Genomic DNA, 19,771 nt, shown 5'->3' on the forward strand with positions numbered 1-19,771 from the left:
ACGAGTGTACGAGTGTATAAGTGTGCGAGTGTGCGAGTGTACGAGTGTATAAGTGTACGTGTGTGCGAGTGTACGAGTGTATGAGTGTATAAGTGTGCGAGTGTGCGAGTGTACGAGTGTATAAGTGTGCGAGTGTGCGAGTGTACGTGTGTGCGAGTGTGCGAGTGTACGAGTGTACAAGTGTGCGAGTGTACGAGTGTATGAGTGTACGAGTGTGCGAGTGTACGAGTGTATGAGTGTACGAGTGTACGAGTGTGCGAGTGTATAAGTGTGCGAGTGTACGAGTGTATAAGTGTGCGAGTGTGTGAGTGTACGAGTGTACGAGTGTGCGAGTGTACGAGTGTATAAGTGTGCGAGTGTGCGAGTGTACGTGTGTGCGAGTGTGCGAGTGTACGTGTGTGCGAGTGTGCGAATGTACGAGTGTATAAGTGTGCGAGTGTGCGAGTGTACGAGTGTACGAGTGTGCGAGTGTGCGAGTGTACGAGTGTATAAGTGTGCGAGTGTACGTGTGTGCGATTGTGCGAGTGTACGAGTGTATAAGTGTGCGAGTGTGCGAGTGTACGAGTGTATAAGTGTACGTGTGTGCGAGTGTGCGAGTGTACGAGTGTACGAGTGTATAAGTGTACGTGTGTGCGAGTGTGCGAGTGTACGAGTGTACGAGTGTATAAGTGTGCGAGTGTGCGAGTGTACGAGTGTATAAGTGTACGTGTGTGCGAGTGTACGAGTGTACGAGTGTATAAGTGTGCGAGTGTGCGAGTGTACGAGTGTATAAGTGTGCGAGTGTGCGAGTGTACGTGTGTGCGAGTGTGCGAGTGTACGAGTGTATAAGTGTGCGAGTGTGCGAGTGTACATGTGTGCGAGTGTGCGAGTGTACGAGTGTATAAGTGTACGTGTGTGCGAGTGTGCGAGTGTACGAGTGTACGAGTGTACGAGTGTGCGAGTGTACGAGTGTATAAGTGTACGTGTGTGCGAGTGTGCGAGTGTGCGAGTGTACGAGTGTGCGAGTGTACGAGTGTACGAGTGTACGAGTGTACAAGTGTACGAGTGTACGAGTGTGCGAGTGTACAAGTGTACGAGTGTATGAGTGAGCGTGTGTACCTCCAGGGAGAGGCTGCAGACAGTGACAGGCCTTCAATATCAACTCACTCATGGGGCCCTCCTCACAATCTGCTCAACTGGAGCTACCTTTGGACAACACACACAGGCCCAGAGCACAGCCTGGGAGGATAGGCCCGATGATACAACCCACCCTCCACTACCGCACCCTCCACTACCTCACCCTCCACTACCGCACCCTCCACTACCGCACCCTCCACTACCACACCCTCCACTACCACACCCTCCACTACATCACCCTCCACTACCGCACCCTCCACTCACCGCACCCTCCACTACCGCACCCTCCACTACCGCACCCTCCACTATCACACCCTCCACTACCTCACCCTCCACTACCGCACCCTCCACTACCGCACCCTCCACTACCTCACCCTCCACGACCACACCCTCCACTACCGCACCCTCCACTACCACACCCTCCACTACCGCACCCTCCACTACCTCACCCTCCACTACCTCACCCTCCACTACCGCACCCTCCACTACCGCACCCTCCACTACCTCACCCTCCACTACCACACCCTCCACGACCACACCCTCCACTATCACACCCTCCACTACCTCACACTCCACTACCTCACCCTCCACTACCTCACCCTCCACTACCGCACCCTCCAGTACCACACCCTCCACTACCGCACCCTCCACTACCGCACCCTCCACTACCTCACCCTCCACTACCACACCCTCCACTACCTCACCCTCCACTACCACACCCTCCACGACCACACCCTCCACTATCACACCCTCCACTACCTCACACTCCACTACCTCACCCTCCACTACCTCACCCTCCACTATCACACCCTCCACTACCTCACCCTCCACTACCTCACCCTCCACTACCTCACCCTCCACTATCACACCCTCCACTACCTCACCCTCCACTACCTCACCCTCCACTATCACACCCTCCACTACCTCACCCTCCACTACCACACCCTCCACGACCACACCCTCCACTATCACACCCTCCACTACCACACCCTCCACTACCGCACCCTCCACTACCTCACCCTCCACTACCTCACCCTCCACTACCGCACCCTCCACTACCGCACCCTCCACTACCTCACCCTCCACTACCGCACCCTCCACTACCGCACCCTCCACTACCACACCCTCCACGACCACACCCTCCACTATCACACCCTCCACTACCTCACACTCCACTACCTCACCCTCCACTACCTCACCCTCCACTACCGCACCCTCCAGTACCACACCCTCCACTAACGCACCCTCCACTACCACACCCTCCACTACCTCACCCTCCACTACCGCACCCTCCACTCACCGCACCCTCCACTACTGCACCCTCCACTACCGCACCCTCCACTACCGCACCCTCCACTACAACACCCTCCACTACCTCACCCTCCACTACCGCACCCTCCACTACCTCACCCTGCACTACCGCACCCTCCACTACCTCACCCTCCACTACCACACCCTCCACTACCACACCCTCCACTACCACACCCTCCACTACCTCACCCTCCACTACCGCACCCTCCACTACCGCACCCTCCACTACCGCACCCTCCACTACCACACCCTCCACTATCACACCCTCCACTACCGCACACTCCACTATCACACCCTCCACTACCACACCCTCCACTACCTCACCCTCCACTACCGCACCCTCCACTACCTCACCCTCCACTACCGCACCCTCCACTACCGCACCCTCCACTACCACACCCTCCACTACCACACCCTCCACTATCACACCCTCCACTACCGCACCCTCCACTATCACACCCTCCACTACCACACCCTCCACTACCTCACCCTCCACTATCACACCCTCCACTACCACACCCTCCACTACCTCACCCTCCACTACCACACCCTCCACTACCACACCCTCCACTATCACACCCTCCATTACCGCACCCTCCACTATCACACCCTCCACTATCACACCCTCCACTACCGCACCCTCCACTATCACACCCTCCACTACCTCACCCTCCACTACCACACCCTCCACTACCTCACCCTCCACTACCGCACCCTCCACTACCACACCCTCCACTACCTCACCCTCCACTACCACACCCTCCACTACCACACACTCCACTACCTCACCCTCCACTACCACACCCTCCACTACCACACCCTCCACTACCTCACACTCCACTACCTCACCCTCCACTACCACACCCTCCACTACCACACCCTCCACTACCTCACACTCCACTACCTCACCCTCCACTACCGCACCCTCCACTACCACACCCTCCACTACCACACCCTCCACTACCTCACACTCCACTACCGCACCCTCCACTACCACACCCTCCACTACCACACCCTCCACTACCTCACCCTCCACTACCTCACACTCCACTACCACACCCTCCACTACCGCACCCTCCACTACCACACCCTCCACTACCGCACTCTGCAATACCACACCCTCCACTACCACACCCTCCACTACCTCACCCTCCACTACCGCACCCTCCACTACCGCACCCTCCACTACCACACCCTCCAGTACCACACCCTCCACTACCGCACCCTCCACTACCGCACCCTCCACTACCTCACCCTCCACTACCACACCCTCCACTACCACACCCTCCACTACCTCACACTCCACTACCTCACCCTCCACTACCACACCCTCCACTACCACACCCTCCACTACCTCACACTCCACTATCTCACCCTCCACTACCGCACCCTCCACTACCACACCCTCCACTACCACACCCTCCACTACCTCACACTCCACTACCGCACCCTCCACTACCACACCCTCCACTACCACACCCTCCACTACCTCACCCTCCACTACCTCACACTCCACTACCACACCCTCCACTACCGCACCCTCCACTACCACACCCTCCACTACCGCACTCTGCAATACCACACCCTCCACTACCACACCCTCCACTACCTCACCCTCCACTACCGCACCCTCCACTACCGCACCCTCCACTACCACACCCTCCAGTACCACACCCTCCACTACCGCACCCTCCACTACCGCACCCTCCACTACCGCACCCTCCACTACTACACCCTCCACTACCGCACCCTCCACTACCACACCCTCCACTACCACACCCTCCACTACCGCACCCTCCACTACCTCACCCTCCACTACCACACCCTCCACTACCGCACCCTCCACTACCACACCCTCCAGTACCACACCCTCCACTACCGCACCCTCCACTACCTCACCCTCCACTACCACACCCTCCACTACCGCACCCTCCACTACCACACCCTCCACTACCACACCCTCCACTACCGCACCCTCCACTACCACACCCTCCAGTACCGCACCCTCCAGTACCGCACCCTCCACTACCGCACCCTGCACTACCACACCCTCCACTACCACACCCTCCACTACCACACCCTCCACTACCGCAACCTGCACTACCACACCCTCCACTACCACACCCTCCACTACCGCACCCTGCACTACCGCAACCTCCACTACAGCACCCTCCACTACCACACCCTCCACTACCACACCCTCCACTACCACACCCTGCACTACCGCACCATCCACTACCGCACCCTCCACTACCACACACTCCACTACCGCACCCTCCACTACCACACCCTCCACTACCGCACCCTCCACTACCACCCCCTCCACTACCTCACCCTCCACTACCTCACCCTCCACTACCACACCCTCCACTACAGCACCCTCCACTACCACACACTCCACTACCACACATTCCACTACCGCACCCTCCACTACAGCACCCTCCACTACCACACCCTCCACTACCACACCCTCCACTACAGCACCCTCCACTACCGCACCCTCCACTACCACACCCTGCACTACCGCACCCTCCACTACCGCACCCTCCACTACCACACACTCCACTACCGCACCCTCCACTACCACACTCTGCACTACCGCACCCTCCACTACCGCACCCTCCACTACCACACCCTCCACTACCGCACCCTCCACTACCACACCCTCCACTACCGCACCCTCCACTACAGCACCCTCCACTACCACACACTCCACTACCGCACCCTCCACTACCTCACCCTCCACTACCGCACCCTCCACTACCTCACCCTCCACTACCTCACCCTCCACTACCTCACCCTCCACTACCACACCCTCCACTACCGCACCCTCCACTACCACACCCTCCACTACCTCACCCTCCACTACCTCACCCTCCACTACCACACACTCCACTACCGCACCCTGCATTACCTCACCCTCCACTACGTCATCCTGCACTCCCTCACTCTCCACTACCTCACCCTTCACTACTTCACCCTCCACTACCTCACACTCCACTACCACACCCTCCACTACCGCACCCTCCACTATCTCACCCTCCACTACTTCACCCTCCACTACCTCCTCCTCCACTACCACCCCCTCCAGCTACCACCCCTCCACTATCTTACCCTACACTACCACCCCCTCCACTACCTCACCCTCCACTACCTCACCCTCTACTACCACCCCATCCACTACCTCACCCTCGACTTCCTCATTCTCCACTACCTCACCCTCCACTATCAGCCCCTCCACTACCATGTCCTCCTCTTCCTCACCCTCCACTAACATCCCCTTCACTACCTCACCCTCCACTACATCACACTCCACTACCACCCCTTCACTACCTCACCCTCCACTACCTCACACTCCACTACCACCCCCTACACTACCTCACCCTCCACAACCTCACACTCCACTACCACCCCCTCCACTACCTCACCCTCCACAACCTCACACTCCACTACCACCCCCTACACTACCTCACCCTCCACAACCTCACACTCCACTACCACCCCCTCCACTACCTCACCCTCCACAACCTCACACTCCACTACCACCCCCTTCACTACCTCACCCTCCACAACCTCACACTCCACTACCACCCCCTTCACTACCTCACCCAGCATTACCTCACCCTCCACTACGTCATCCTGCACTCCCTCACTCTCCACTACCTCACCCTCCACTACTTCACCCTCCACTACCTCACACTCCACTACCACACCCTCCACTACCGCACCCTCCACTACCTCACACTCCACTACCACACCCTCCACTACCTCACCCTCCACTACCTAACCCTCCACTACCACACCCTCCACTACCTCACCCTCCACTACCACACCCTCCACTACCTCACCCTCCACTACTGCACCCTCCATACCTCACCCTCCACTACTGCACCCTCCACTACCGAGCTCTGCACTACCTCACACTCCACTACCTCACCCTCCACTACCTCACCCTCCACTACCACACCCTCCACTACCTCAACCTCCACTACCTCACACTCCACTACCACACCCTGCACTACCTCACCCTCCACTACCACACCCTGCACTACCTCACCCTCCATACCACCCCCTCCACTACCGCACCCTCCACAACCGCACCCTCCACTACCTCACCCTCCACTACCTCACCCTCCACTACCACCACCTCCACTGCCGCACACTCCACTACCGCACCCTCCACTACCTCACCCTCCACTACCGCACCCTCCATTACCTCACCCTCCACTACCTCACCCTCCACTACCTCACCCTGCACTACCTCACCCTCCACTACTTCACCCACCACTACCTCCTCCTCCACTACCACCCCCTCCAGCTACCACCCCTCCACTATCTTACCCTACACTACCACCCCCTCCACTACCTCACCCTCCACTACCTCACCCTCTACTACCACCCCATCCACTACCTCACCCTCGACTTCCTCATTCTCCACTACCTCACCCTCCACTATCAGCCCCTCTACTACCATGTCCTCCTCTTCCTCACCCTCCACTAACATCCCCTTCACTACCTCACCCTCCACTACCTCACACTCCACTACCACCCCTTCACTACCTCACCCTCCACAACCTCACACTCCACTACCACCCCCTACACTACCTCACCCTCCACAACCTCACACTCCACTACCACCCCCTCCACTACCTCACCCTCCACAACCTCACACTCCACTACCACCCCCTTCACTACCTCACCCTCCACTACCTCACCCTCTACTACCACCCCATCCACTACCTCACCCTCGACTTCCTCATTCTCCACTACCTCACCCTCCACTATCAGCCCCTCTACTACCATGTCCTCCTCTTCCTCACCCTCCACTAACATCCCCTTCACTACCTCACCCACCACAACCTCACACTCCACTACCACCCCCTACACTACCTCACCCTCCACAACCTCACACTCCACTACCACCCCCTTCACTACCTCACCCACCACAACCTTACCCTCCACTATCTCACCGTCCACAATCTCACCCTCCACTACTTCCCCTCCACAGCCTCACCCTCCACTACCTCATCCTGCACTACCTCACCCTCCACTACCTCACCCTCCACTACCACACCCTCCACTACCGCACCCTCCATTACCTCACCCTCCACTACCGGACCCTCCATTACCTCACCCTCCACTACCTCACCCTCCACTACCTCATCCTCCACTACTTCACCCTCCACTACCTCACACTCCACTACCTCACACTGCACTACCGCACCCTCCACTACCACACCCTCCACAACCTCACCATGCACTACCTCACCCTCCACTACCTCACCCTCCACTACTTCACCCTCCACTACCTCACACTCCACTACCTCACACTGCACTACCGCACCCTCCACTACCACACCCTCCACAACCTCACCATGCACTACCTCACCCTCCACTACCTCACACTCCACTACTTCACCCTCCACTACCGCACCCTCCACTACCTCACCCTCCACTACCTCACCCTCCACTACCACCCCCTCCACTACCACCCCCTTCACTACCTCACCCTCCACTACCTCACACTCCACTACCACCCCTCCACTACCACTCCCTCCACTACCTCACCCTCCACTACCTCACACTCCACTACCACCCCCTTCACTACCTCACACTCCACTACCACCCCCTCCACTACCTAACCCTCCACTACTTCACCCTCCACTACCAACCCCCTCCACTACCTTCTCCTCCACTACCACCCCATCAGTTACCCCCCTCCACTACCTCACCCTCCACTATCTCACCCCTCCACTACCACCCGCCTCCACTACCTCCTCCTCCACTACCACCCGATCAGCTACCACCCCCTCCACTACTGCACCCTGCACTACCACACCCTCCACTACCTCACCCTCCACTACCTCACCCTCCATAACCTCACCCTCTACTACCTCACCCTCCACTACCTCACCCTCCATAACCACCCCCTTCACTACCTCACCCTCCACTACCTCACCTGGCACTCCCTCACCCTCCACAACCTCACCCTCCATAATCTCACCCTCCACTACCTCATCCTGCACTCCCTCACCTTCCACTCCCTTACCCTCCACTACCTCACCACCAACTTCCTCCCCCTCCACTACCACCCCCTCCACTACCTCACCCTCCACTCACTTACCCTCCACTAACTCACCCTGCAATACCTAACCCTCCACTACCACACCCTCCACTACCGCACCCTCCACTACCACACCCTCCACTACCACACCCTCCACTATCACACCCTCCACTACCGCACACTCCACTATCACACCCTCCACTACCACACCCTCCACTACCTCACCCTCCACTACCGCACCCTCCACTACCTCACCCTCCACTACCGCACCCTCCACTACCGCACCCTCCACTACCACACCCTCCACTACCACACCCTCCACTATCACACCCTCCACTACCGCACCCTCCACTATCACACCCTCCACTACCACACCCTCCACTACCTCACCCTCCACTATCACACCCTCCACTACCACACCCTCCACTACCTCACCCTCCACTACCACACCCTCCACTACCACACCCTCCACTATCACACCCTCCATTACCGCACCCTCCACTATCACACCCTCCACTATCACACCCTCCACTACCGCACCCTCCACTATCACACCCTCCACTACCTCACCCTCCACTACCACACCCTCCACTACCTCACCCTCCACTACCGCACCCTCCACTACCACACCCTCCACTACCTCACCCTCCACTACCACACCCTCCACTACCACACACTCCACTACCTCACCCTCCACTACCACACCCTCCACTACCACACCCTCCACTACCTCACACTCCACTACCTCACCCTCCACTACCACACCCTCCACTACCACACCCTCCACTACCTCACACTCCACTACCTCACCCTCCACTACCGCACCCTCCACTACCACACCCTCCACTACCACACCCTCCACTACCTCACACTCCACTACCGCACCCTCCACTACCACACCCTCCACTACCACACCCTCCACTACCTCACCCTCCACTACCTCACACTCCACTACCACACCCTCCACTACCGCACCCTCCACTACCACACCCTCCACTACCGCACTCTGCAATACCACACCCTCCACTACCACACCCTCCACTACCTCACCCTCCACTACCGCACCCTCCACTACCGCACCCTCCACTACCACACCCTCCAGTACCACACCCTCCACTACCGCACCCTCCACTACCGCACCCTCCACTACCTCACCCTCCACTACTACACCCTCCACTACCGCACCCTCCACTACCACACCCTCCACTACCACACCCTCCACTACCGCACCCTCCACTACCTCACCCTCCACTACCACACCCTCCACTACCGCACCCTCCACTACCACACCCTCCAGTACCACACCCTCCACTACCGCACCCTCCACTACCTCACCCTCCACTACCACACCCTCCACTACCGCACCCTCCACTACCACACCCTCCACTACCACACCCTCCACTACCGCACCCTCCAGTACCGCACCCTCCACTACCGCACCCTGCACTACCACACCCTCCACTACCACACTCTCCACTACCACACCCTCCACTACCGCAACCTGCACTACCACACCCTCCACTACCACACCCTCCACTACCGCACCCTGCACTACCGCAACCTCCACTACAGCACCCTCCACTACCACACCCTCCACTACCACACCCTCCACTACCACACCCTGCACTACCGCACCATCCACTACCGCACCCTCCACTACCACACACTCCACTACCGCACCCTCCACTACCACACCCTCCACTACCGCACCCTCCACTACCACCCCCTCCACTACCTCACCCTCCACTACCTCACCCTCCACTACCACACCCTCCACTACAGCACCCTCCACTACCACACACTCCACTACCACACATTCCACTACCGCACCCTCCACTACAGCACCCTCCACTACCACACCCTCCACTACCACACCCTCCACTACAGCACCCTCCACTACCGCACCCTCCACTACCACACCCTGCACTACCGCACCCTCCACTACCGCACCCTCCACTACCACACACTCCACTACCGCACCCTCCACTACCACACTCTGCACTACCGCACCCTCCACTACCGCACCCTCCACTACCACACCCTCCACTACCACACCCTCCACTACAGCACCCTCCACTACCGCACCCTCCACTACCACACCCTGCACTACCGCACCCTCCACTACCGCACCCTCCACTACCACACACTCCACTACCGCACCCTCCACTACCACACTCTGCACTACCGCACCCTCCACTACCACACTCTGCACTACCACACCCTCCACTACCGCACCCTCCACTACAGCACCCTCCACTACCACACACTCCACTACCGCACCCTCCACTACCTCACCCTCCACTACCGCACCCTCCACTATAGCACCCTCCACTACCTCACCCTCCACTACCTCACCCTCCACTACCTCACCCTCCACTACCACACCCTCCACTACCGCACCCTCCACTACCACACCCTCCACTACCACACCCTCCACTACCTCACCCTCCACTACCTCACCCTCCACTACCACACACTCCACTACCGCACCCTGCATTACCTCACCCTCCACTACGTCATCCTGCACTCCCTCACTCTCCACTACCTCACCCTTCACTACTTCACCCTCCACTACCTCACACTCCACTACCACACCCTCCACTACCGCACCCTCCACTATCTCACCCTCCACTACTTCACCCTCCACTACCTCCTCCTCCACTACCACCCCCTCCAGCTACCACCCCTCCACTATCTTACCCTACACTACCACCCCCTCCACTACCTCACCCTCCACTACCTCACCCTCTACTACCACCCCATCCACTACCTCACCCTCGACTTCCTCATTCTCCACTACCTCACCCTCCACTATCAGCCCCTCCACTACCATGTCCTCCTCTTCCTCACCCTCCACTAACATCCCCTTCACTACCTCACCCTCCACTACATCACACTCCACTACCACCCCTTCACTACCTCACCCTCCACTACCTCACACTCCACTACCACCCCCTACACTACCTCACCCTCCACAACCTCACACTCCACTACCACCCCCTCCACTACCTCACCCTCCACAACCTCACACTCCACTACCACCCCCTACACTACCTCACCCTCCACAACCTCACACTCCACTACCACCCCCTCCACTACCTCACCCTCCACAACCTCACACTCCACTACCACCCCCTTCACTACCTCACCCAGCATTACCTCACCCTCCACTACGTCATCCTGCACTCCCTCACTCTCCACTACCTCACCCTCCACTACTTCACCCTCCACTACCTCACACTCCACTACCACACCCTCCACTACCGCACCCTCCACTACCTCACACTCCACTACCACACCCTCCACTACCTCACCCTCCACTACCTAACCCTCCACTACCACACCCTCCACTACCTCACCCTCCACTACCACACCCTCCACTACCTCACCCTCCACTACTGCACCCTCCATACCTCACCCTCCACTACTGCACCCTCCACTACCGAGCTCTGCACTACCTCACACTCCACTACCTCACCCTCCACTACCTCACCCTCCACTACCACACCCTCCACTACCTCAACCTCCACTACCTCACACTCCACTACCACACCCTGCACTACCTCACCCTCCACTACCACACCCTGCACTACCTCACCCTCCATACCACCCCCTCCACTACCGCACCCTCCACAACCGCACCCTCCACTACCTCACCCTCCACTACCTCACCCTCCACTACCACCACCTCCACTGCCGCACACTCCACTACCGCACCCTCCACTACCTCACCCTCCACTACCGCACCCTCCATTACCTCACCCTCCACTACCTCACCCTCCACTACCTCACCCTGCACTACCTCACCCTCCACTACTTCACCCACCACTACCTCCTCCTCCACTACCACCCCCTCCAGCTACCACCCCTCCACTATCTTACCCTACACTACCACCCCCTCCACTACCTCACCCTCCACTACCTCACCCTCTACTACCACCCCATCCACTACCTCACCCTCGACTTCCTCATTCTCCACTACCTCACCCTCCACTATCAGCCCCTCTACTACCATGTCCTCCTCTTCCTCACCCTCCACTAACATCCCCTTCACTACCTCACCCTCCACTACCTCACACTCCACTACCACCCCTTCACTACCTCACCCTCCACAACCTCACACTCCACTACCACCCCCTACACTACCTCACCCTCCACAACCTCACACTCCACTACCACCCCCTCCACTACCTCACCCTCCACAACCTCACACTCCACTACCACCCCCTTCACTACCTCACCCTCCACTACCTCACCCTCTACTACCACCCCATCCACTACCTCACCCTCGACTTCCTCATTCTCCACTACCTCACCCTCCACTATCAGCCCCTCTACTACCATGTCCTCCTCTTCCTCACCCTCCACTAACATCCCCTTCACTACCTCACCCACCACAACCTCACACTCCACTACCACCCCTTCACTACCTCACCCTCCACAACCTCACACTCCACTACCACCCCCTACACTACCTCACCCTCCACAACCTCACACTCCACTACCACCCCCTTCACTACCTCACCCACCACAACCTTACCCTCCACTATCTCACCGTCCACAATCTCACCCTCCACTACTTCCCCTCCACAGCCTCACCCTCCACTACCTCATCCTGCACTACCTCACCCTCCACTACCTCACCCTCCACTACCACACCCTCCACTACCGCACCCTCCATTACCTCACCCTCCACTACCGGACCCTCCATTACCTCACCCTCCACTACCTCACCCTCCACTACCTCATCCTCCACTACTTCACCCTCCACTACCTCACACTCCACTACCTCACACTGCACTACCGCACCCTCCACTACCACACCCTCCACAACCTCACCATGCACTACCTCACCCTCCACTACCTCACCCTCCACTACTTCACCCTCCACTACCTCACACTGCACTACCTCACACTCCACTACTTCACCCTCCACTACCGCACCCTCCACTACCTCACCCTCCACTAGCTCACCCTCCACTACCACCCCCTCCACTACCACCCCCTTCACTACCTCACCCTCCACTACCTCACACTCCACTACCACCCCTCCACTACCACTCCCTCCACTACCTCACCCTCCACTACCTCACACTCCACTACCACCCCCTTCACTACCTCACACTCCACTACCACCCCCTCCACTACCTAACCCTCCACTACTTCACCCTCCACTACCAACCCCCTCCACTACCTTCTCCTCCACTACCACCCCATCAGTTACCCCCCTCCACTACCTCACCCTCCACTATCTCACCCCTCCACTACCACCCGCCTCCACTACCTCCTCCTCCACTACCACCCGATCAGCTACCACCCCCTCCACTACTGCACCCTGCACTACCACACCCTCCACTACCTCACCCTCCACTACCTCACCCTCCATAACCTCACCCTCTACTACCTCACCCTCCACTACCTCACCCTCCATAACCACCCCCTCCACTACCTCACCCTCCACTACCTCACCTGGCACTCCCTCACCCTCCACAACCTCACCCTCCATAATCTCACCCTCCACTACCTCATCCTGCACTCCCTCACCTTCCACTCCCTTACCCTCCACTACCTCACCACCAACTTCCTCCCCCTCCACTACCACCCCCTCCACTACCTCACCCTCCACTCACTTACCCTCCACTAACTCACCCTGCAATACCTAACCCTCCACTACTTCACCCTCCACTACCATCCCCCTCCACTACCTCACCCCTCTACTACCACCCCCTCTACTATCACCTCCTCCACTACCACCCCATCAGCTACCACCCCCTCCACTACCTCACCCTGCACTACATCACTCTCCACTACCTCACCCTCCACTACCTCACCCCTCCACTACCACCCCTCCACTACCTCACCCTCCACAACCACCCCCTCCACTACCTCACCCTCCACTACCGCACCCTCCACTACCTCACCCTCCACAACCACCCCCTCCACTACCGCACCCTCCACTACCTCACCCAGCATTACCTCACCCTCCACTACCTCACACTCCACTACCTCACACTGCACTACCGCATCCTCCACTACCACACCCTCCACTACCTCACACTGCACTACCGCATCCTCCACTACCACACCCTCCACTACCTCACACTGCACTACCGCACCCTCCACTACCTCACCCCTCCACTACCTCACCCTCCACTACCTCACCCTCTCCTACCACCCCGTCCACTACCTCACCCTCCACTTCCTCATTCTCCACTACCTCACCCTCCACTATCTGCCCCTCCACTACCATGCCCTCCTCTTCCTCAGCCTCCACTAACATCCCCTTCACTACCTCACCCTCCACTACCTCATACTCCATTACTACCCCCTCCACTACCACCCCCTTCACTACCTCACCCTCCACTACCTCACACTCCACTACCACCCCCTCCACTACCTCACCCTCCACTACCTCACACTCCACTACCACCCCCTTCACTACCTCACCCTCCACTTCCACCCCCTCCACTACCTAACCCTCCACTACCTCACCCTCCACTACCTCACACTCCACTACCACCCCCTTCACTACCTCACCCTCCACTTCCTCCCCCTCCAGTACCACTCCCTCCACTACCACCCCCTCCAATCCCTCACCCTCCACGACCACCCCCTCCACTACCACACCCTCCACTCACTTACCCTCCACTAACTCACCCTCAACTACCTCACCCTCCACTTCCTCACCCTGCAATACCTCAAACTCCACAATCTCATCCTCAAGCACCTCACCCTCCAATATCTTCCCCTCCACTACCACCCCCTCCACTACCTCACCCTGCAATACCTAACCCTCCACTACTTCACCCTCCACTACCATCCCCCTCCACTACCTCACCCCTCCACTACCACCCCCTCTACTATCTCCTCCTCCACTACCACCCCATCAGCTACCACCCCCTCCACTACCTCACCCTCCACTACCTCACCCCTGCACTACCTCACCCTCCACTACCTCACCCTCCACTACCACCCCCTCCACTTCCACACCCTCCACTACCTCACCCTCCACTACCTCACCCCTGCACTACCTCACCCTCCACTACCTCACCCTCCACTACCACCCCCTCCACTTCCACACCCTCCACTACCTCACCCTCCGCTACATAACCCTCCACTACCTCACCCTCCACAACCTCACCCTCCACTACCTCCTCCTCCACTACCACCCCATCAGTTACCACCCCCTCCACTACAACCCCCTCCACTTCCTCACTCTCCACTACCTCACCATGCACTACCTCACCCTCCACTACCTCACCCTGCACTACCTCACACTCCTCTACTTCACCCTCCACTACCTCCCCTCCACGGCCTCACCCTCCACTACCTCACCCTGCACTGCCTCACCCTCCACAACCTCACCCTCCACTACCTCCCCTCCACAACCTCACCATGCACTACCTCACCCAGCATTACCTCACCCTCAACTACCTCACCCTCCACAACCTCACCCTCCACTAACTCCCCTCCACAACCTCACCATGCACTACCGCACCCTCCGCTCCCTCACCCTCCACTACCTCACCCTCCACAACCTCACCCTCCACAACCTCACCCTCCACTTCCTCACCCAGCATTACCTCACCCTCAACTACCTCACCCTCCACAACCTCACCATGCACTACCGCACCCTCCACTCCCTCACCCTCCAACACCTCACCCTGCACTACCTCACCCTCAATTACCTCACCCTGCGCTATCTCACACTCCACTACCTCACCCTCTATAACCTCACCCTCCACTACTTCACCCTCCACTACCTCATCCTGCACTACTTCACCCTCCACTCCCTCACCCTCTACTACCTCCCCACCACAACCTCACACTGCAATACCTCACCCTCCACTACCACACCCTCCACTACCTCACCATGCACTACCTCACATTCCACAACCTCACCCTCCACTACCTCACCCTCCACTACCTCACCCTCTCCTACCACCCCATCCACTACCTCACCCTCCACTTCCTCATTCTCCACTACCTCACCCTCCACTATCTGCCCCTCCACTACCATGCCCTCCTCTTCCTCAGCCTCCACTAACATCCCCTTCACTACCTCACCCTCCACTACCTCACCCTCCACTACTTCACCCTCCACTACCACCCCCCTCCTTTACCTTCTCCTCCACTACCATCCTATCAGCTACCACCCCCTCCACTACCTCACCCTCCATAACCACCCCCTCCACTACCTCACCCTCCACTACCTCACCCTCCACTACCTCACCTGGCACTCCCTCACCCTCCACAACCTCACCCTCCATAATCTCACCCTCCACTACCTCATCCTGCACTCCCTCACCTTCCACTCCCTTACCCTCCACTACCTCACCACCAACTTCCTCCCCCTCCAGTACCACTCCCTCCACTACCACCCCCTCCACTACCTCACCCTCCACTCACTTACCCTCCACTATCTCACCCTCAACTACCTCACCCTCCACTACCTCAACCTCCATGACCTCACCCTCCACTTCCTCACCCTGCAATACCTCAAACTCCACAATCTCATCCTCAAGCACCTCACCCTCCAATATCTTCCCCTCCACTACCACCCCCTCCACTACCTCACCCTCCACTACCTCACCCTCCACTACCTCACCCAGCATTACCTCACCCTCCACTACCTCACCCTCCACTACCTCACCCTCCACTACCTCACCCTGCACTACCTCACACTCCACTACCTCACCCTCTATAACCTCACCCTCCACTACTTCACCCTCCACTACCTCATCCTGCACTACTTCACCCTCCACTCCCTCACCCTCTACTACCTCCCCACCACAACCTCACACTGCAATACCTCACCCTCCACTACCACACCCTCCACTACCTCACCATGCACTACCTCACATTCCACAACCTCACCCTCCACTACCTCACCCTCCACTACCTCACCCTCTCCTACCACCCCATCCACTACCTCACCCTCCACTTCCTCATTCTCCACTACCTCACCCTCCACTATCTGCCCCTCCACTACCATGCCCTCCTCTTCCTCAGCCTCCACTAACATCCCCTTCACTACCTCACCCTCCACTACCTCACCCTCCACTACTTCACCCTCCACTACCACCCCCCTCCTTTACCTTCTCCTCCACTACCATCCTATCAGCTACCACCCCCTCCACTACCTCACCCTCCATAACCACCCCCTCCACTACCTCACCCTCCACTACCTCACCCTCCACTACCTCACCTGGCACTCCCTCACCCTCCACAACCTCACCCTCCATAATCTCACCCTCCACTACCTCATCCTGCACTCCCTCACCTTCCACTCCCTTACCCTCCACTACCTCACCACCAACTTCCTCCCCCTCCAGTACCACTCCCTCCACTACCACCCCCTCCACTACCTCACTCTCCACTCACTTACCCTCCACTATCTCACCCTCAACTACCTCACCCTCCACTACCTCAACCTCCATGACCTCACCCTCCACTTCCTCACCCTGCAATACCTCAAACTCCACAATCTCATCCTCAAGCACCTCACCCTCCAATATCTTCCCCTCCACTACCACCCCCTCCACTACCTCACCCTCCACTACCTCACCCTCCACTACCTCACCCAGCATTACCTCACCCTCCACTACCTCACCCTCCACTACCTCACCCTCCACTACCTCACCCTGCACTACCTCACACTCCACTACCTCACCCTCTATAACCTCACCCTCCACTACTTCACCCTCCACTACCTCATCCTGCACTACTTCACCCTCCACTCCCTCACCCTCTACTACCTCCCCACCACAACCTCACACTGCAATACCTCACCCTCCACTACCACACCCTCCACTACCTCACCATGCAATACCTCACATTCCACAACCTCACCCTCCACTACCTCACCCTCCACTACCTCACCCTCTCCTACCACCCCATCCACTACCTCACCCTCCACTTCCTCATTCTCCACTACCTCACCCTCCACTATCTGCCCCTCCACTACCATGCCCTCCTCTTCCTCAGCCTCCACTAACATCCCCTTCACTACCTCACCCTCCACTACCTCACCCTCCACTACTTCACCCTCCACTACCACCCCCCTCCTTTACCTTCTCCTCCACTACCATCCTATCAGCTACCACCCCCTCCACTACCTCACCCTCCATAACCACCCCCTCCACTACCTCACCCTCCACTACCTCACCCTCCACTACCTCACCTGGCACTCCCTCACCCTCCACAACCTCACCCTCCATAATCTCACCCTCCACTACCTCATCCTGCACTCCCTCACCTTCCACTCCCTTACCCTCCACTACCTCACCACCAACTTCCTCCCCCTCCAGTACCACTCCCTCCACTACCACCCCCTCCACTACCTCACCCTCCACTCACTTACCCTCCACTATCTCACCCTCAACTACCTCACCCTCCACTACCTCAACCTCCATGACCTCACCCTCCACTTCCTCACCCTGCAATACCTCAAACTCCACAATCTCATCCTCAAGCACCTCACCCTCCAATATCTTCCCCTCCACTACCACCCCCTCCACTACCTCACCCTCCACTACCTCACCCTCCACTACCTCACCCAGCATTACCTCACCCTCCACTACCTCACCCTCCACTACCTCACCCTCCACTACCTCACCCTGCACTACCTCACACTCCACTACCTCACCCTCTATAACCTCACCCTCCACTACTTCACCCTCCACTACCTCATCCTGCACTACTTCACCCTCCACTCCCTCACCCTCTACTACCTCCCCACCACAACCTCACACTGCAATACCTCACCCTCCACTACCACACCCTCCACTACCTCACCATGCACTACCTCACATTCCACAACCTCACCCTCCACTACCTCACCCTCCACTACCTCACCCTCTCCTACCACCCCATCCACTACCTCACCCTCCACTTCCTCATTCTCCACTACCTCACCCTCCACTATCTGCCCCTCCACTACCATGCCCTCCTCTTCCTCAGCCTCCACTAACATCCCCTTCACTACCTCACCCTCCACTACCTCACCCTCCACTACTTCACCCTCCACTACCACCCCCCTCCTTTACCTTCTCCTCCACTACCATCCTATCAGCTACCACCCCCTCCACTACCTCACCCTCCATAACCACCCCCTCCACTACCTCACCCTCCACTACCTCACCCTCCACTACCTCACCTGGCACTCCCTCACCCTCCACAACCTCACCCTCCATAATCTCACCCTCCACTACCTCATCCTGCACTCCCTCACCTTCCACTCCCTTACCCTCCACTACCTCACCACCAACTTCCTCCCCC

The 19,771-nt window shown here is 58.5% G+C and overlaps 1 protein-coding gene across 1 annotated transcript in view; it reads left to right on the forward strand.

The window, feature by feature from the left end:
* The first annotated feature begins 850 nt into the window (after positions 1–850).
* LOC140463202 (uncharacterized) overlaps positions 851–19,771 on the forward strand; it is a 26,465-nt gene continuing 7,544 nt past the window's right edge. The window contains 8 exon segments of the mRNA XM_072556995.1: positions 851–1,078; positions 2,595–5,316; positions 6,123–6,269; positions 6,383–6,472; positions 7,778–7,945; positions 8,195–8,353; positions 8,435–10,966; positions 11,952–12,047. Coding sequence (XP_072413096.1) covers positions 851–1,078; positions 2,595–5,316; positions 6,123–6,269; positions 6,383–6,472; positions 7,778–7,945; positions 8,195–8,353; positions 8,435–10,966; positions 11,952–12,047 — 6,142 coding nt within the window.

The sequence above is a fragment of the Chiloscyllium punctatum genome, chromosome 37 (assembly GCF_047496795.1).
Source record: "Chiloscyllium punctatum isolate Juve2018m chromosome 37, sChiPun1.3, whole genome shotgun sequence".
NCBI classification, from domain to species: Eukaryota; Metazoa; Chordata; class Chondrichthyes; order Orectolobiformes; family Hemiscylliidae; genus Chiloscyllium; species Chiloscyllium punctatum.